This window comes from Blennius ocellaris (assembly GCF_963422515.1).
Source record: "Blennius ocellaris genome assembly, chromosome: 3".
NCBI lineage: Eukaryota > Metazoa > Chordata > Actinopteri > Blenniiformes > Blenniidae > Blennius > Blennius ocellaris.
In genome coordinates, this window is record NC_137652.1 from 20,377,182 (window position 1) to 20,398,209 (window position 21,028).

At 41.1% G+C, this 21,028-nt stretch overlaps 1 protein-coding gene across 1 annotated transcript in view; it reads right to left on the minus strand.

Annotated features, from left to right (window-relative positions):
* Window positions 1–13,318, minus strand: part of lcor (ligand dependent nuclear receptor corepressor) — a gene marked incomplete at both ends in the record, with an annotated part of 90,590 nt that extends 77,272 nt beyond the window's left edge. The window contains one exon of the mRNA XM_080520811.1: window positions 13,222–13,318. Within this exon, the coding sequence (XP_080376937.1) occupies window positions 13,222–13,318 (97 nt within the window). The remainder of the gene's footprint in view (window positions 1–13,221) is intronic.
* Window positions 13,319–21,028: the final 7,710 nt, after the last annotated feature.

Here is a 21,028-nt window from a genome sequence, read left to right on the forward strand (position 1 = left end):
GAGTAAGAATGAGTGGGGGAAAAGTAAGAACTGATATTATTTTTGTAAATGCAGCTAACTCGAAGATAAACGCAGTCAAATTGAATAAAGGAAGAGCGTCATGGTAATTATAGTTACATAATAATCAACCTGTACTTGCTCTCTGGCGTTATGGTGTTTGTTGTGCAGAAAAAGCTTTTTTCGATACAACCAATCACTATTTATAAAACGCCAGAATGAAGGCCAGAGAACTACTGAGAGCTGCTGCCTGTCTGCCTGCGTTCAGACATCCACTACCACCAAATCCTGTCTTTTTCCTTTAAATGCTGTATATATTGTAAACAAACGGTGTTCACTCACCACCCTCACTGCAAGCGCCTTGCTTACTGTCACTTACTTGAGCCAGTCGTGTACTGTTGTACTGTTGCGCACAGATTATCTCCCTGTCTGTGGTAACCACAGTTTATTGACTTGCTTCATTTATGGCAGCATTTTCTTTCTCCACATGCAGTCGACACAATATGCATGCACATACAAGACAAAGGGCTGAAAAAGACACGGAGAAAAGGTATGCACACCTACACATCTCAGCAGCAGCAGGCTGGGGGAAAAAACTGGGTGAGTGACAGACGACAGCTGCTCGGACAACAAGACAGAAATGGCAGGTGCAGTGAAAGAGGAGGCGGCGAGGAAGAAGAAATGTCTCTGAGGAAAAAAAAAAAAATGCACATTTAGTTGAACCTTGAAGCCACCAAAATAAATTAAATGACCAGAACCCTACCTTGTACCTCCAATTCCTTTCAATTTTTATAATAATTCCACGACTCAATGAAAAGATCAGCAAAAAAGTGGAGAGCATTGGGTGTTTTCACAGTCACTTCTTCATCTCCCCCGACAAGGTTCCTTAAAATCCAGAAAGTAAAAAAAAATGAAAAGAAAGAAAGGACTAAACTGACGTCTTCCTTCATTCCCATCAACAAACACACACACACACACACACACACACAAAATAATGTCCACTTTAACTCAATATGCAAAGTCCTCTTTAATAAATACCAAATGGACCACAGCACTTTTTATTAATCTGCTGCAGAAAATAATCCCCAAGAAAAAGCAGTATTTCCTCATGTGTTACTGTTATTCACTAAAAAATCTTATCGCCAGCTGTTTTGGAGGATTACTGATGCTTAAAAAAAACTCTATCTATATGTTAGTGCGTTGTTTTTTTTTTTACAGATTAAACATTTGGAACCATTGAAGCATATGGAGGTCAGACTGTATTAAAGGAGCAGACTAATGGACACAAGTGTCATGATCAGGAAAATTTACTGAGCGATTATAATTTATTTTGAGTTTTGTTTTTTGTTTTTTTGTGTTTTTTTTTCAGTGTGGTGCATATACTATTTAAATTTTATTTTATTCACATGGGTTTTTGTGAAAACTGGGACTCTTTCTTTGTTCCAGCAGCCTCTTTCATGCTGAGAACACATCTTTTTTAATATGTCATGAAAAAAAAACAACCTTATATTTGTGGTATTGGGAGGGGGGTGGGGGGACTGAAACTTCACTCTATATAGTCTGCATGTATTTGTATGGAATTGTTGATTTTTTTGCCCTGAAACTATGAGTTTAAAATTTAAATACTACCTGCATGTGGCTTTTTTTTTTTTCCACCTGTCATGCTATCATTCATTATGGTAAACAAACAGAAAAGAGCAGCCACCAGCAGTTTATTCCTGACAGTCCAGACTTTCAAACATCTCAAACTAATGCCGGGGGAAGGTGAGACTTTTGAAGATGTCAAATGAAAAACAGTATATGATTAAAAACTATAAAGAAATAAGGTTTTTGTTTTCTTAATAATCTACAACGGAATTGGAAACCCTACCATTGGGTTAATTTCTTAAAGATCATGCTTTTTGCAAGTTTTTTTTTTTTTTTAATCGCCATTCATTTTATTTAATGTCAATAGTTTGTCAAATTCAAGGGGCAAAAGGTTAGGAACTTCTCATTCAAAGCAATCAGTAGGTCTTCTGTAGATTAGAAGTATCGCTTTTGTTCAGCACTCACTATTTTCACCTATATTTCCAGTGAAGCATTACGAAGAGAGAATTTTCACCATTTGATTAAAGTTTAAAGGGGCTCATTTTAAATCGTACCTCGATGACACATTGGGTTGCAGTGTTGAGTCGCTTTAGTGTGTAAATAAGTTTTCAGAGGCTCCAAGCAGCGAAGGTTTTGGGTTTTCCCTTTAAAACGTGTAAACTGGACCTACAAATATAAAGTTGTCTTTGGATGACGGCCGGACTGGTTCGTCTCCAACTGCCGATTAATTGAGGTTAACTTGTGCAACATTATATAGTATTAGATGTTGCAGCATTGAATCGTTGGGTTTTTAGCAATATGTTAAATGAATCTTCTGTAACAGCACAAATGAACGTCTATGCTCATGTTAGAAAAGATTTGCAGTAAAAGAAACTGACAGCATCTTGATGTGTTGGTCTAGACAGGCGACAGCGTGTACGAGGAGCTTTGACAACGACAAAGAGGTCAGTCTTTTCTTCGTGGTGTGAGTCAGATCCGTACAGTCTGTGGCTTCACAAGCCGTCGTGGGGTGTGATCCCCTTGTGCTGCTCTCCGCACAAAGACTTCTATGTGCTGTCAACCACACTAACGCCGCAGAGAAGACCCCTTCATCTCGACGTGTTCCGACAAGACCTTCACGTAGCCATTAATGTCAGGTCTGGAAGACAATTAACCAAACGCAAAGTAAACCAGTTGCAGGAAATTACGCTGAAATTGAGAGAGCGGCACCGCGAGGGAAGGTTGGCACTTCCTCCTCAGTCTTTTCTCAGTCCGTCTGGATTTGTCTTGACAGGTTGTCAGGCAAAGAAAAGACCAAAAACACACTCAAAACAAAACGTTCTACAGCCATAAAAGCTAAACCAAGAATATAAAATGATCATGTGGCCTGAGATAGAGCCTTCCTCTTCCATTCATGTCACTTCTGCTTTGAGGTTTCCACGGAGACACACAGAAAGTTGATCCGATTTGACGGAACAGTTTCATGTTTTCACAAGGTTAGTTTTTTTTTCCATCACAGAAACCCTCATAAAGACATTTAAAATGCTACACATGGAACTTGAAACTGTCTCCTCCTGCTCACCCTCTTGTTAATAATTTCCCTACAGCTGGATTTGTTTACATGTAGACTAATATACCTCGAGACCTGCTCGCTGCGAGATTTACCATCCCGAGCTGTTGATTAAAGGACAGACATGGGAGCGTTTATGATGTCTAAACAGGTTTATGAGGCTTTTTCCGTTGCAAAAGGTTTACGGTATCTTTTCACTTAATGAGTCGACACAGGAGGTTTTTCACATACTTTGAGGACTTTCTGTTTGGACTCTAGTTACGAACTAAAGCGATTGAGACGAGGCCACATTAAATGCACTTTCTTTACAATTTTGTTCAGTTAAAGTGCGACGCTATCTTGCAAACTACCTTTGGAATCCCACTGATTGAAATATGTTAATATCATTTTTCAGATTCCCAATTGATCGACAATAATTTATTATTGACAAGCCCAAGAAATATTGTATTTTGTGAGCATCAAGATTAAGATCTTAGCTTCACTCAAATTAATTATTTGTTGTATTAATACCTACGATCAAACAAATATATCATGATCAACGGACTGAAGTGTTTCCATGTCAATGAAAAGTCTTACAATTTCCCCCAAAAAATTCATAATGAAAGAAAAGTTCGATCAGTCAAAAAAATGTGATTAACTGACTAAAACTTTAACTGACTGAGAAAGAACAAATCTACTAGATGTTTGTATTTATGTTAAATCAAGTCTTTATCGCAGTGCTAAACATCCCACGTTCATCTGTCATCTGCCCTTTCCTAAACTTCCTTCTTGATCTTGACACCATTTCTCAAACACACTTTCTCTCAATGTTCTCCGGTATTAAACGTAGTGTGAATAAAGTCATATTAATTTGCCATGATTTATCTGCCCGATCATTGTGAATCTATATATGAAAATGAGGCTTTTCATTGTCATGTGCGTTTGTAAGGACTAGTTCTCCTGAAGCCAAGGGGTTTTGTTTTTTTTGTTTGTTTTGATTTTTTACCTGCGTCTCCATGAGCAATCTCACGTCCAAGGCCAAATCATCGCGAAGTCCCTTTTCTGTCTTTGAATTGCAAATAATTGCCCATTGTATCCGTGTCATTTGTTGTGCAAACCTCGTCCGTCATGTGTCCTCTCAAGGCTCGTTGTACGAGAGCGACATACCTTCCCTAAACACTCCCTCCTCCTCCCTCCTCCTCCTCCTCCTCCCTCCCTCGCCGTCTCTCTCTATTGTTCCGACTTGTCCATCTGTCTCCCTCTGTCTCCGCTTCAGAAACTACATTTCCCAAGGTGCATGGGAAATTAAGTTCTGGTATGTGGATCTTGTATTTTGTGACCAATTTGACACAATCCTCATAAATGCTTCAAATCTCACTGAAGATCTGTGTCCGCATGATCAGGCTGCAAATGTCTCTGTCTGTGACTTACTAATAGTTTGCAGTGACAGATTTGGACTTGATCTGTTTCAGACTGTGAGCTGATAGAGGTACAGTGACATGTAACAGGCTGATTACAGTGAGGAGCCCTTTGGAGGGGCGCAGTAGATCCACTTCGCCCCAAGAGCGTGTCGCTGTACTCAGACAATACACATTAATATAAATATGTGGGCTGGATATATAGAGACACTTGAAAAGAACAAGGCTGATTTTAGGGGAAACTACTCTTGATCTTGAGTTTGAGGGACTCTGGTTTGAATCCTGGTGTGAAAACTGACCAAGTCTGCCGTGTGAAGGTGGGATCAGAATATTTTGATTATCCTTTTGGTTTTACATTCCCACTGAAGAAAGTCCAACTTTATCACCAAATGTGAAAATTACCATACTTTGCGTAACTCATAGGAAACCGGGCTTCATCACTTCATATGATGACATAACCAAGCACGATGTAAATGTTTTTGTTTACTTTGCATTCATGTTCTGCCATTCTTTTTTCCAACTTAATTTTCGACATTAATGTTACATGGATTTGACTCTCAATAAGTGTTTCTACTTTATTAGGTTTCAAACATATTAACTTTTGACAGATTTTATATTTTTTGGGTGGCAGTTTGATTATAACCTCAGAATCACATGTTGAAACTTGGCACTGCAACATGATTTTAGTGCTTGAATGTGTGTGAACATGAATAAAGACTGTACAAACATGTTGTGGTTTAATTATTGCTGCAGAAGAGTAGTCAGGTCTGTGTAATAATCAGTGGAAAAGCTGCAGGTGACTCCTTCGACGGAGTAGAGCGGAGGCAGGCGGACTGTCCCTTTAACTCTGAACCATGACGGCTTACCACTGCTTAAGCGACTGTTCAGCCCCATTATTATCTCATTAGCAGGGCTCCTCTTGTTCAGAAATACCGAGGTGCTACTTAGTATTAATTAATTGTGAATAACAGCCTGAATGACACACACACACTTTAATTCTATTAGCAGTGAATTTTCAGAGAGATGGGTTTCTTTCAGCTTAATGGTTAACCCTGAGTTTTAACTCTGCTGCACTGAACACCCAAAAATAAATAAATAAACTTCACAAACTTTTCACTTGTAAGTACAAAGACGTACACTGGTGCACACACTTTAGGTTGCTCGCTGCCATTAGTCAAAAAAAGCACTGAAAAGCAGATTGCTCAAATATGACCTTCCACACAAAAGCAGCCGCTATTGAAGAAGCAGGAGGAATTCACCGAAGGCGGGTCCGAGTAAACATTCCTGCTTCTCTAAAGCCCCGACACCTCTCACGCTGTGCGCGCGCGGGTGTGTGTGTGTGTGTGTGTGTGTGTGTTTGTGTGTGTGTACTCCAAACACGAGCTTCAAGCCGTGCATGAACCCACATGGCGTCAATGTCCAAAGAACTGTACCACGCAGAGGTCAGGTAGCTCTCAGAACAAAAGTAACACGCACGCACGCACACGCACACGCACACGCACACGCACACACACACACACACACACACACACACACACAATGGAACACTTACATAAATTTTAGGTTGAGTCAGGGACGGCGTGTACAAAGTTTAAGGAAGCGGAGGACTTTGGACGCTGGTTAAACCAAAAGGAAGAAAAGGGTGGAAGGCAGGAAGGAAAAGTGTTGCTTCTTTAGAGAAACTTCAAGGTTCATAATGATCTAAAACTCACTGACGTTCATTAGCGCAGTTTAACCCATCGTCTCTTTCATTCTCTGAAATGTGTAAATTATCCTTCAAAAATGTGATGCTTGTAAAGAAAAAAAAAGTCTATTAAAAAGTGTCAAAGAAGAATTGGCAGCTCTCAAATACTTTAATTCTCAGCTCATTATTTTCAAGGGTAAGAGGTGAAAACCACAAGGATTCATCTCACTGACAACCCCCCCCCCAAAAAAAATACTGATTGATGGAAAAGAGTCACAAAAATATTAAGCATCTATTTTCAAAGTTTTCTTGCTTCAAACTCTTTAAAAAACAAATCCGCCTCAAAATGGGGCAAACTTAAGTATTTCCGGGGAGTGTTTGGATATTGCAGAGAGACAGCTCGATACCCCGCTCAAAGAGACACGTTTTGTCTTTTCAATGAATTGAAAACAGGCCATAACGTCACTCTGTCGCTGTACACACACACACTGAAACTCAGAGCTCGAGATCCAACAACGGGCGGAAGTCTGGCTCCAGGGCAAGTCTCATTGTGAAGCTCCACAACAGGTGAGCTTACTCCAGGAACACAATAGTGATGGAGAGAAGCACAGAAAATGTAGCCTTGAGTTACTGCAAGGACTGAAAATGATTTGCGACCAACTTGCCCTGAGAACAAAACTCACCGGTTTCATGTATCTGTACAAGTCTACAAGGTATAAACACCTGTCTCTGCAGTTGTTCCCTTTAATTATTATTATTATTGTATATATATATATATATATATATATATATATATATATATATATATATATATATATATATATATATATATATATACATATACACATAAATACTGTAGAATACAAATTTCTGCTCTTTTCGAAACAACTTCTTTGAAATTGATTTCACTTTACTTATTGGAAAACCAGAACCAGTGAGGTACATGTAGTTCACATGAAAGGAAGGCATATCTCGAGGCTCCGTGAAAACGCATAATTTTTGCATTGTAGTTAGCATACCAGGCCATGAGTTGGCACTGTGGGTTGGACAATAATGGGTCTATTGCATTGAAGTGTGGGGAAGTGCTTGATAAAACATCGATCCAATCTCCCTTTTACAGAAACGCGCCATTCGAGTCATCAATGGAAGTGGATACAGGGCCCATACAAATCCAATATTTTTACAACTAGAAACATTAAAATGTAACGAACTGGTAGAATGTAACCTCCTCAAAACTATGTAAAAAGCAAAACCAAATGAAATATTACCAGAAAACTTGCAAAACGGATTCAAAAAGAGAGAAAGTATATATGAATTAAGAGGAATTATAATTTTTTTTTCCAAATCAAAGCTGAGAACTAAACCAATGGAAAGCTGTATCTCCATCCATGGAACAATCTTCATTGTCAAATTAAAACTACTAATTTGATTTATATTTTAAAGAAAAGTCTAAAAGCGTTTTTGCTAAAATGATACGACAATGCTGTGTAGTGGGAACATTTGTATTACGATTGTGTTAAATGCCTGTAAAACAGCTGCGTTTAACTTGACTACAACTGTCAATGATTTTGTGTTGATAGGGGGCAGACTTTCTGCCACCCTTTCATTCAAAATATTTGTTTGAAGTGTATATATATTTGTTTGTTTTTTAATGAATGAAATAAACAATAACGTGCCAAAAATTAAATGAAACCTATAAGCATGAACAATGGCATCAATGACTTTTGTATGGACAGACGATCAAGATGGATTGTTATTACAGCGACTGCCAACTCTAAAACTACGAAGCCCAAGGAGAATATTGTTGTTGTTGTTATTGTCATTCTGTTGAACATGTTAAAAGGTTATCGTGTAAAACTAGGCCTCAGGTCAGATCTGGCTCACAGGCCTCAGTTTGGCACTGGTGACTCCCAGTATTCGAAGAAAAGGACAAAATCCCCCACCGATCACAGGTTTCCCTTGAGATCTGCAGCCAACAGAGAGGAGTTAACATGGTGTTAACCTCGCGTCACGCAGAATGACAAGATAAAAACTACTTTTCCTCTTGTTGTGAGACATGTGCGTTGAGGTGACATGTGGAGCCATTCGGCACGAGCACTTTACAGAAACAAAATTGCCCAAAAAGACCAATTTTTAAAATCGTTGTCCCTGCTGAAAAAAAATAATTCGAGCACACTAAAGATGACAGAGTGAAGCAAAAACAGGGCAACGAACCAAGAATTCAAGACTTTCATGTGAATTTTCAAGGGGAAAATGTCACTCCTAAAGTCAGTTCCATACATTCAGAGCACAATTAGCCTTTTCCTGCTACTTCATGTGGTGAGATTCATAGAAAAAAAAATCCCAGGAGCGGCAACAATAGAGAAAAGACTTCATCAACAACCGAGTAAAAACTGATGTTTTAAGAGAAATTTGACTTCCTGCCGCCTCTCGGGACTCAGAAAAAAAAAAAAATCTTCTTTAATGGTTGTGGGAGTTTTTCTAAAGACAAGATGAAATGGCTTTGAAAGGCGCGTGTGTGGAAGCAGTTGGAATCCTGCTAGGTTGTTTGAACGTTAAGCACACACACACACACACACACACACACACACACACACACACACACACACACACACACACACACACACACACACACACACACACACACACACACACACACACACACACACACACACACACACACCTTCTGTCGACTCTCACTTCGTGCCAGTGGTGTATTTTGCTTTTCCACAGATTGCAGTCGGACCTGCCCTCCCCCCACCCCAAAGAGAGCAGCCCTCCTCCCACGGGGCTCCTGGTTGGCACAGAGCGGCCCCCGAGACTGCTCTATGCTGCACACACAGTCCGGTGTGTGTGTGTGTGTGTGTGGGGTGTGTGTGTGTGTGTGTGTGTGTGTGTGTGTGTGTGTGAGTGTATGCATGTGTAATGAAGAAGTGCACACGGAGATTTACAGCGTTGGCATCCGGTCCGGTTAAATGGGTGGATCGCTGCCACACCCCCCTCCCTACTCCCCCCCTCCCTCCACCTCCATCCCCTAGATAAATGTGCCATGTTTTGTTTTCCTTTTCAGAGAGCCCATGAAAAGAATTAGCAAGATGAGAAAGTAGCAGGCAGATCTCTCGGGGCGTCCATCTGTCCATTACTGAAATAAAAGCTGTCTGCTGCATAGGAAAAGGAGGGGGTGGTTGGGAGGGGTTTGTTGACTTGACAGGACGAGGGTTTGATGTCGTCTCTAATCGAGGGACTGCGGAGACCACACAGAGCACGACAAACAAATAATGAACCGCTGGATGGTCTCGCCTCAGTAATCTGGCGATGAAGCTGTGAACGGTAGTGGGAAGATTAAAGTATCACGGCTTTCAGAGTCACCTGTTACATAGGCGCTCGTGCGTTTTACACTTCTCACAGGGGAGCTTGTTTCGTTAAAGGGCCATGAGATCAAGTCACAACGGCAAGCCAGCAAGCGGGCGAGGCTGGAGTCAAATTACAAATCTCACAAGCTGGCTTTAATAAAAGAGACGTGGCCTCAAAGCGTCAGGAAGTCCTCCTTTAGGATCGAATGGTGTCAAACATAAGGCCCGTAGTCCAAAAGCGGTCCGCAAGAGACTCCAATCCGGCCATTAAGCATAGCAACACTGAGGATGAAGCCTGAGATCATTGCGGGAAAACTACCATTAGCTTCAAAGCCATGCTGCCAGGCTGAGTCTGACGTTTCTCTGTATTTTGCACCAGAAGGTAGTGCGAGAATATAGACAATTTCCTCATCTCCTCTGCGCCACAACAAACAAAACATTGAAGTTCAAATTTAGAGGTTATTTTGGCACTTATTTTGGTTTGTATGTGACTAGCATTAAACTGACCAAAAACTATTATTTCAACTTTCTGTCAAAGACGAGATTCACACTTTAGAAGAAATTACGGTAATTGATTATCTCTGAGTTTATTTTTAAAGATTGGAGCATACAGTTCTCAATCTTTAAAGTTATATGTGTGGGGTTTTTTTCTTCCCTGTGTTGCAAACTTTCCTCTGTACTGCAGCTCCCCTGATAAACCACTGATAGCATTTGCAGTGTTTAAAGAGGAGCTGCAAGTTAAAAAAATAAATAAAAGAAAAAAGGAAGCAATCTGCCACTCAGACTCACACCCTTCTCTCGGTCTCCTTCACAGTCTGTCTCTGTAGCACTGCTACAACCTTTCAGCAATCAAATTAGCTCTACTCTCTTACCCAGAATGTGTGCCAAAGGAATCAGCAGTCGGACTATAATTGCTACTAACTAATAATGTTAACCTTTCTATGGCATATAGGCTCCTACTTTATTATAGTTGCCATGCAGGGGCATGGAGACAAGGCTCGCCGTGTCGACGGGCGGCATCTGTGCACATCACTGTGAACTGTCATAAACTGGAAGAGTGCAACCTTTGGACCCGACTTTCTTTAGCCTAACGTCCCTGACACAGTTAATAACATGTTCTTAATGACAAGACTGTCGAGCCAAGGTACACATTTCATTGCCGGCACATGTGTCTTGGAGTTATTAATGTCATTTTTTTCTTTTTCAAGTTTACAGGTTTGTCAGGTGTCAAAACTCCACTCAAGAGTTTAAAGAACTGTTCTTCAAATCTATCCAAGTCACTTGGGCTCATTGTTCTCCTTTGTTGTGGTTCAAAGTGGTTTGAGACTGTTGTCTGAACTCAGCGTGAACATTTGTGGCCACGGTGATCCATTAAAACAGGTGTTATTGATTCGTTAATGCATAAAACCTGCACACAAAAAAGGAGTGATGCACGGATTCTAACTGCAATTTGTTTACATTCATTAAGTTACAAAAGCAATTCTTCAGAAATCTGTTTCAGACTAAATTAGGTTTTAAATCCAAAATCAAGCAAAAAATCTCTCTCTCTCTCTCTCTCTCTCTCACACACACACACACACACACACACACACACACACACACACACACTCCTCTCATAAGCCCCTAATACCACTCTGTGAACTGTGCTTTGAGGTATATTTGCCCCTGTGGATTGTAGGTGGACTTTAATTCCTTTTCCTCTTCTTTTTTTTTTTTTTTTAGTTTTACTCAATAACCTGTGAAATAAATGTGATTTCAGCTTCCAGGTTGGGCGCAGCTCTGCTTCTCCAAACACTTTTAGGGAGGGGCCGACACATCCTCCGCAGCCTCACTAACCCAATAAATCATTTCAACAGCACTAATTATAGGATGGAATTAGGTTAGAAGCCAGATTTGAAGCAAGTACAGCTACTATTGTTATTTTTTCCCCAAAGTAAATCTATCACATATTTACTATGAAATGATAACTAAATGCAGATTTCTTTTCTCCTTTATGTTTATGCTGCTGATTGTGACGCTTCATTCACATCAAACAGCACCTGAAGGTCAGAGATTAGCCTCTTTTTTTACACAACTATCTGAGATAATACTTTTTTCCCCGATTAAAAAAAAACAAAAAACAACAAAAACAAACAAAGCAATCCCTCGGCAGTCGGCCCCGTGTGGGAAATTAGAAAGCGCTCGGGTGGGTAAGTAGGTGACACGTCAACGCGCAACATCTGGACGCAAGGAAACGCGTCCAAAAAAACAAGTGGAGCAGCAACACCCCGGACTCTGCTTTCTGCGGCTGAAATGATGGAGGAGGAGGAGATGGGGAGGGAGGTGATGGTGCTTTTTTTTATATATATATATATATATATATATATATATATATATATATATATATATATATATATATATATATATATATATATATATATATATTCCAGCACCGATGAAAGCCAGATTAGGAGCCAGCCGGAGAGCCGAGAAAACCCATAGAGGTTAGGAGATCAGAGACGAAGAGTGGATGATAATCTTGCCATAACATCGGGATAGGTCGATGTAACCGGATTAAACTGAGCTAATGAAATACACCACAAATGGAGGATTGGGGGTGTGTGGAGAATGAGTGGTGCTGCTGGTGGGTGGGTGGGTGGGAGAGAGTACGGATGGGGAAAATTCAAAATAAACGAACTGAAGCAGGAAGAAGAGGCGCACTGATTTGAATATAAAAAAAAAACGTTTTGTTTTTTTAAAGGTTGAAACGTGCGGTTGACGCTGTCGATCTCCTCTCAAAGCAGCTGTTATCGTGTAAATATAGTAGTATAAATAGTAATGTCTATATATATATATATATATATATATATATATATATACAATTTTATTTTTTTTAATTCATGTAAAGTGCGGCGCAGAGTTTCCAACCTAATCCAGGAGCGCCGTTTTCAACAAGTACACAGAAGCTCCGATCCACGGTGCGCGTAACGGAGGAGGAGATGTGAACCGGCTACCTAAACCTCCACCTCCCCAACCCCCCCGGTAAAAATACAAAATATTATCTCCGCTGACATTTCCCCCAATGCAGCAATGCGCGCACCCAAAAGCCGATTTTCAGTGTAGAGGAGGTGGAGGAGGAGGAACGGTGCGCGTTCTCAATCTCCAAACATGACAACCCCCCCTCGCCCTCCCCCACAAAAAAAAAAGAAATCCGGAGGCGCGCACACGAGCACGGGCCGGCCTATAGACAGGACGCCGATTGGCTGGAGCGCGGCTCCATCTGGACACGTGACTGTCCCCTGCTTACAATAAATAAACAGCTATGGAAATAATGTAAGGCTGAGAAATAACCCGCTTTCTCTTGGAGACGGGAAACAAAAAGACACAACAAACAGTTGCCAAAGCGCGCACAGGTGGAAACACCTGAAGCATCTTCAACGAAAAGAGAAATAAAACTTGGAGCGGAATGATTTTGGGGGGAATGTCCGGTGAGAGCAGGCAGCAGCCGTGCGCAACACAAAAAGATGACAGCTTTACGCAGAGCCTATAGGTTTACTCTGGACATTACAGCCGTGTGGACACTTCCCCAAAGGAAAAATAACAAACAAACGAAAATACACAGAGAACCGGCACCGCGCCACACGCACGCACGCACACAATGGCAAGCGAGCTTACCTACACAGTGAATGAGTTTGTGCCTCCAAGAGTCAAGTTCCTGCCGAAAGCCGCGCCTCTCTATCGTGCATTGCTGCCTTTTGCACAGACTCGCCATTTTCTATCGGCCCCTCCCGTGGGCGCGCACATACTGCTGGGTGCTTCCCTGCGCGCACGTCACCGGTGGTTTTTATTCTAGGGCTGGGTGGAGAGCAGTATGAAGGGGACGGGGCTGCAGCATCCCCCTTTCTATAGCGGTGCTTTTTGTCCCACCCACCAAAAGCCCGTCCCCCCTCCCCTCGCAGTCTCTCCCAGGCAGAATCTCCGCGCACGCGGTGGATGCGCTGTCATTGGTGCGTTAATGGGATGTTGGTGCGTTTTAATGTTGCGCGGAGTGCGGCACATGGCGCCCGTGCTCCAAATTTGCCGTGGCTTAAAGCTATGTGTGTCAAAGGGCAAGGGAGTGCCAGGGATTTAAACTGCATGCGCATAAAGACACTGCATTGTTTGAGTGAGCAGATGTGTTACAGTGGAGCAGAGGGTCGGATCAGCTTTTAGGAAAAAGGGGCGTTGATGCCAAAAACTGGTCACAGCAGGTGTCTCTTTAACATTCAAATAGTTCTACTTTAGATTTTACAAATATGATTTACTATTTTATAGGATTATGTTGAGGTTTGAATTATTAAAGTAGTATCTACTGTCTTTGTGCATTTACTATTTTCCTTAGTTGGTGGTCTTCTCTTAGTCAGAAAGTTGAAGGTTTCATTTACAATCTACCTGTTAAAGTGTCCTTGAACAAGAAACAACTTCAAACTGCTCCCACTTGACAGATTTAGCCCATCACAAGGCAGCCACATCAGTTGGTGAGGAGGCAGTGGTGGGTGAGAGCAAAGGTGGACTGGAGCAAAAAAATCAGCCCTGGCATGTTTGGCCCAGATTGACCCACAACATTATGGGTTGACTGAGTCAAGCACTGGTTTTTGATTGCAAAGACAAAAACTGAAAAATAAAAGATAAAATGAAAGATAGTCATGGGCCCCTACAATATTTATTTTTTTTCTTTTACAGCAGTCAAAAATTGTTAGACACACACACACAGACGTGTGTTGTTATTGTTACACACGTGTGTGTGTGTGTGTGTGTGTGTGTGTGTGTGTGTGTGTGTGTGTGTATGCCACTATCCAAATTATCTTCAGCCTTCCACTTGTTCCATCATCAGTCATCTAATCTAACAGCCTTCAATTGTAACAAAAAATGACAAAAAAGTATTCAACCAGATTGTAGCAGTGAAACCAAGACACAACATCTGCAATCGCAGGACAAGACCACCCTGATCTTCTAAAACAAATCAAGCAGATGAGCAAAAACAAATTAAACTAACAACAGTAACAGAGCAGCAGCAAATGTATCATAATGGCAGCAGTGCAACAGTACTGCAGCCCAGTAAGCCATTGTGGATCCAGGTCACGGTGACGGCAGCATAACCACGACCTCACCAGTAAAGTTGCAAGTTTCAAAGATTTTTTTAGAAACAGTCGTTTACCGTGCCACTAAGTTTACCTGGTATGCTACATGGCCGGTCCACACCTGGCCAAGAGGCTAGAGAGTTGTCTTGGGATGGAAAGTTTGAAGGTTCAATTCCCACAGCAGACAAGCCACAATCTTGAGTCTCTGAGCAGGACCCTTGACCCCATAATGTGGCTGCCCACTGATGGATCAATTTGGGGGAAAAATTAATTAATCAAAACGCATCCATATAATGTGCTACTTTACCTCTCTAAAAATCATTGATTGCTCTAACCACCGCTAGATTTATTTGCAAAACAATCTTGCATTTTGTCTCTATTAACATTGTTGTGACAAAGAAGTTTCCAAAATGCTGAATGAAACATTTGCATTAGTTTGCAATTACTAGTTAGTCATAGTTTGTGGCAAACGTGTCACTTGAATTTTAAACATCAAATCTTCTCTATTGGGTATGAGATAAAAAGGCTTCAGCATGTCTTTTCTTTATCCAGGTTGCAGTGCTCATCCAGCCGCTCCTACAGTTGGAGCTCCCCTTTGTTTGATGTCTGATGTCAGTGCAAAATAACTTTGTTCCATATGATGAATGTCATGCAGATGTCGATAAAGCGTGGTGTGACACGCTCTGAAACTCCGGGGAAATTTCGACCCAAATTTTGCTGGAAGCTCTCACAGCATTTTACATACATGTACCAGTTCAGTGTGATTCTAAATGAAAATTGTCAGTAATTCGCATATTTTTTCACATACACATGTCTCCAACTAGTCATGAGTTGTCAGGAGCTTCCAGATCACATTTCACTTCTGACATTGAATTAGAAAATATCAAACCATTTATTGAAATTAATCAAGTCAATCACCATGTTTAGTAACCTTCCTGCATTTTGATACGATCTAATAGGCTAATTGTTATTAAATTGTGGTTGTAATAATGGGGATTTGTTTTGCCAGACAAATTTGGAGAAAAGCCATGCATGCACAGAGAACAAGCAAACACCACACAAGGGCTGTTTAATGTATATGACAACGGTTTCAAGTGAAAACGCAAAACCTTCTTCGCTTTTTAGATCTCTGTATTCATGACAACAGTGCTCAGAAGTAATGGAAATGCAACTTTTCGAAAATGCTTCGTCTCTGTGTAGATGGCGGGAGCATTACTACCATGCACATTCTTCTGCACGTGTATGAGTAAATGGACAATAACAACAAAGTTTGCCTCCAGAGTGATATAATTCCCAGTCGATATTCTATATCCAGCAGGAGAAATGCTGAAAATAATGTACTGAGGATACCGGGCGATTAGTGGGTGCTGTTGGTTGCTTTTGTCATGAAACCACACACGTGCACAAACAACAATACAATATAAACATTAACAATGGGAGTACATAGACATTTGTATGGACAGATGATGAAACTGTTGCCATTCTGGGTGACAATCAACTATAAGCACATGTAATGTTTGTTGAAGGAACTTAGAGAAATTGAAAAGACTGAGCAACAAATACAGCACTCTGGGGACTGCCATTGCTGTTATGTGTAGACAGCAGCAGTGTTTTTGCCATCTACTCGGGACAAAGTCTGAGCGTTTCCAAAACGTGTAGTTTTCGCCCATCTACTTGACAAGTTTATCCGTCCATCATCCAACTATCATCTATCGATTTTTAAAATATGGTTGGTATGTAAGACAACCAAAAGACCAAACCTCATGAAGCTTGACAAACATTTTCTGTTATGAACTAAAGCTATTAAAGATTTCATAACCCCGGCATATTTTCCCTATATTGTTTCTTCCTGTTCAATAGTCTTGATCAATGTATTCTTGGCTTTCTGAGGGTTTAGTGGCTGATCATCTGTTTCCAGCACCTCTATTCATTGTTACCCATGTCTTATTAATATTCAGAAGTAGCTATAGGCAGCAGGTTAATCCCAGCCCTGGTGTTTCCCCAGAGAAACAAAATGAGGACAGAAGAGTTTGGTTTCATTTGGGTCACCTTGATTGTATCTCCCCCTTTCCTTCTTTTTCATTTAGCATTTTAGTGAATTAAAGGCCTTTGGATCTCCATCACCTACATCAGCGCCTCAGCACAGCTGTTTTAGCACAGTAAATCAAATTCCATAAAACCGGCCAAAACGTTGGTCTAATCACCAAAGTGAAACATGAAATGACACGGTATCGTTAAAGGGAACCTTTATAATCCTACAGAGACTGTGGGCAACACATAAAAAGAGAGAGAAAGGCAAGGGCAAATGCTTTAACGGAGGAGCACTCCGGCTAATTAAGTCGTTGAACCCGTTGCCCTCGACAAAGATGTCTCCGGTTGAGGGCTGGACAGCGGGGCATGACAGCCAATCAGAGCACGTCTTGAATCGAGATAGAGGAAACTCAGCCAATCAGAGTGTTTGTCTTTTCACTGCGCTGAAGCAGCTTCTGCCCAGGAAACCAACAGAAAAAACAGCTAATTAGTGTCTGAGAGGAGCGGAAATCCTCCAATTGCTGTTGTTTTCAACGATGTAGAAGAAAGCGACTGAGTAGCCCTTTAATGAAACAGGTAAACTGCTTTTTTATTTGTGTGTGCGCGCGCGTGTGTGTGTGTGCGCGCCTGTCTCTCTCTGTGTGTGTGTGTGTGTGTGTGTGTGTGTTTTGGGGGCTGATAGCGTCATGCCGGCAGGATCAAAAGGATTAGGGCTGTCTCCGTTACTGTGGCAACATTAGATGGAGGGATACACACTGCTCCTCCTCTAATCTGACAGCATGCCTGATGGCATTTCAGCAATTATTCAGCCCAATAATGTGCCTTTAGATGTCTTCGAACTCACCGAGGAGCCTAAATGTCTGTTTGATGCTCCTGTCCTCGGCTGTTTGTCTACAAGCTCATTTCCAAACAATGGAGAGATACCACAGAGAATGACAACAAGCACAGCTGCAGCATGGTGGGAGGCTTGAAACTGAAACGATCTCAACACAACTCAACACAGTCAGGAGACAATTAAGTCCACTTATCACCACAAAGGCTATGTTTAAGTTATCACTATCCAGCCACAGGATCACATTGCTCTGTTTATATGAAGCTCAGATAGTCCCGTTTACATGGGCACTGAATAAACTAATCGGATCGATGTGGATATATGATCGGATATATGATCCAGTTCAGTCAGTTTATCAGTCCCATAATGCTTTGATTGTCACACTGGCTGTTTGTGACATGTGTGCATGAGTGTGAATGTGGTCCCCTATTTGGAATCATGATAGCAATAAACCACCCCATGGACACTATCTGACAGTCAATGACACTAAGTTACGTCCTGTTTACGCAACAAAGTTTCGAAATGGAAATGGCAGAAATGCTGAAAACGATATGGTTCGCACACCACACGCACAGAGTACAATACGCTATGAATATTAAAATGGCAGTACACGGAAGTTTGATTGTTATTACAAACACTGTCAACTGTAAAACTACCAAGTCCCAGTATAGACTGGGAGTCATGACACTCTCCAATCTAACATTGTTATTGTCCATCTACTCGCACTTGTGCAGAAAAAGTATTTAATATGGCCGTAGTGTGCATGAGCAGTAGCAACGTTTCAGAAAAGTTGTTTTTTCCCCCGATTCCAAAGGGACAGAATGGGAAAAGTTCCACTTTGGAAGCCATTTTCCAAAATTTGCATTTTCAGCGGCTCTGAGCAAGTGTTATGTAAACAGACAACAAAAGTGCAATAAATGTTTTTTACTTGAAAGCACTGTTGTGTAACCCGAGGGGGGTGTTAGATTAATAGTGTTTCAGTGCAGCTTCGTTGTGAGTCACAGTCAAACAAACAAAAAGTTATCTTGTGCAAATTCTGGCAAATTATTAGTATATACATATGTGGACACCTGCAGTCAAGTGTGGCCATTATCTGGATTTAGTGACAAGTTTTTTTTCTCTTTAAAAATAAGATTAAAAATCACCAATTACTGTAAACCACAGCTGGCAACATTTCAGGTCTGCCTGACATTGGCAGGGGGAAGATTGATACAAACTGTGACAGTAAATAAACTGCGTTAATGCAGCTTGGGGAGTTGGAAAAGAGAGTAGGAGTTATATAAATAGAAAAATCCAAACATGCCGATTTGTGTGCAATCTAAAGTGAGATCTGCCTTTTTCTTCCACAGTCGCCTTCATATATATCCAACAGCGCTTCACTTTGTGCAACTCAAAGGAAATCAAGTCTCTATGGGCTAAAAGAAAAAAAAGTTCCTTTTCCCCTTGACTGATCGATGGGTATCCTATGATTTCCCAGAGACTTTTCAAGGTACATACGACAGGATTTTACAAACCTTCACAGATTTAGAGACCACACACTTGGGCGTCCGATTATCCTGTAGTGTGTACCAGCCTTGCGTGAGACAGGACCGGGAGGGGATTTTGAGGAAATGTTGATAACACAACAAGAAAAGTGGAAGCTTTAAAAACACTTTCCAATATTTTATTGACTATTGGAGAGATAAGAGGGTTGAATCCAGCTAATGCGCCGAACGACAAATTAGTTCAGTCAGCATTGTTTTTGTTTGCGAGGACCATTTACTGAGCAGAAGAAAAAAAAAAAACCTGATGAGCATCAGTTAAGATTTTACAGAAAGTATTCTCAGTAACTTAAACTCTCTGGGTTCAAATATTGCCATATGCATCAATATTGGTTTGCAGCCTTTAAAAAACAGGAAAATAACAAAGATCAGCAGCATTGTGTCGATTGGAGATCTGATGATATTTGGGCATTGAAACTGATGATCAAGGTTTGGGTTTCCCTGAGCAATGCTACCAGATGTGGTGGCAAATGTGCGTTCAACCTTGTGGTCATTTTAGAGAAAGCCTCTTTCCACCAGAAGCAGACGGAGCCAGGCAGGAAGCCGCCACGTGAGAGGTGCAGATAATCATCATCATTAGAAGACATTACTTCATACCTGGTGGCACGAGGCCAGGAATCAGAGGCTAAAAAGAACAAACACGACAAAGTCAACAAGACGCCTTCCTAATGGACGGCGGTGGGTATTTATCTGGTTTCTGATGGATGATTGGATGATGTGGTCCATTGATTGTCTAACTGTTACATACCCGGCATGTAGAGAAACCAGGGCTCTCAAAATTAACATGTTAACGTCGTCGTGATTAATCTGATGGAAAATTATAATGCATTTAACCCATTTGCAGCCCAGACATCCCTGAATTTCTCTGACAATGCATTTCAGGCAGAAAAAACCCCCAATGTGGAATTGTGGACTGACAAAGGAAGGAGTTTTCTTTTCACCAAAGCACTTCCACCTTATAATCCCACATTAACGTGAAGCAAACTTTAGTCTGGTTTCTGCTGACCTTTCTCAGCTGCAGCAACATTGTGAATAAGAAGCGGTCATCTCTCCTCTCAGACAATGTCAGCAACCGAGCATTTTGAAGCAGAATCTACCAAGCGTTGGATGGTTCACCCACTGATGGGGAACATGAGCTGGGATAAGTCAGTTGGAGATAGATTCGCTTTACCCTCCTAATGATGTGTTGTTGTAACAGTAAAGCTCTTTTTAAAACAATGGAATTTCGACAATGTGAATGGATCACAGGGTTGCTGTGGATTAATTTAAATTAATATCTTTCATTTTTAATCTTTATCAATAATTTTTCTATTTGCATGAGCAGACAGACTCAAGAAGGAAGAGACTATATCTGCACTTAACATATTCATAAAACAACTTAAACTGTTCATCTGAACCAAAAAAGTCTCCTTTTCAAAACAAACATTTATCCACATTTAACATGTTCCTCGTACTCTTTTTTTCACCAGCTACTAAGAGAAACTAAGTTGAAGTTTTCTGGTTGGCTCTCACCAAACACCATTGAGATTCTGTAACTGTACAACAGGACGTCCTTGAATCCAACAATGAACATTTGATAGAAACCCAAACAACAAATCAGTGAACCAACAACAGAAAGAAGAAACCTCGGCACTTTGACCTAGACGTTTACACAAGAGTGTAAAGACATGTTGAACTCCATACTGTGGACGCATGGTGTGTATCCTAGCACCACCATCCAAGGCTCTGTATTGAACAGTTTTCATGGTGTTGGCTTCAGTCGAGGCCTGTTCTTCATGCTTGGAGCGTCATGGCTTTGCAGGGCTGCTGCAATCAAAAAAGAGCATTTAACCTCTCGCTGGGGTCAGATGTCAATCAGGGAAGTCTCAGTCTGCTTGTGTCTGACATTCAATGCTGCAGGTAAATGGGATTTGACAATGCAATGTTTTCATGTGTGACCGTGTATGCCTGCAGGACCC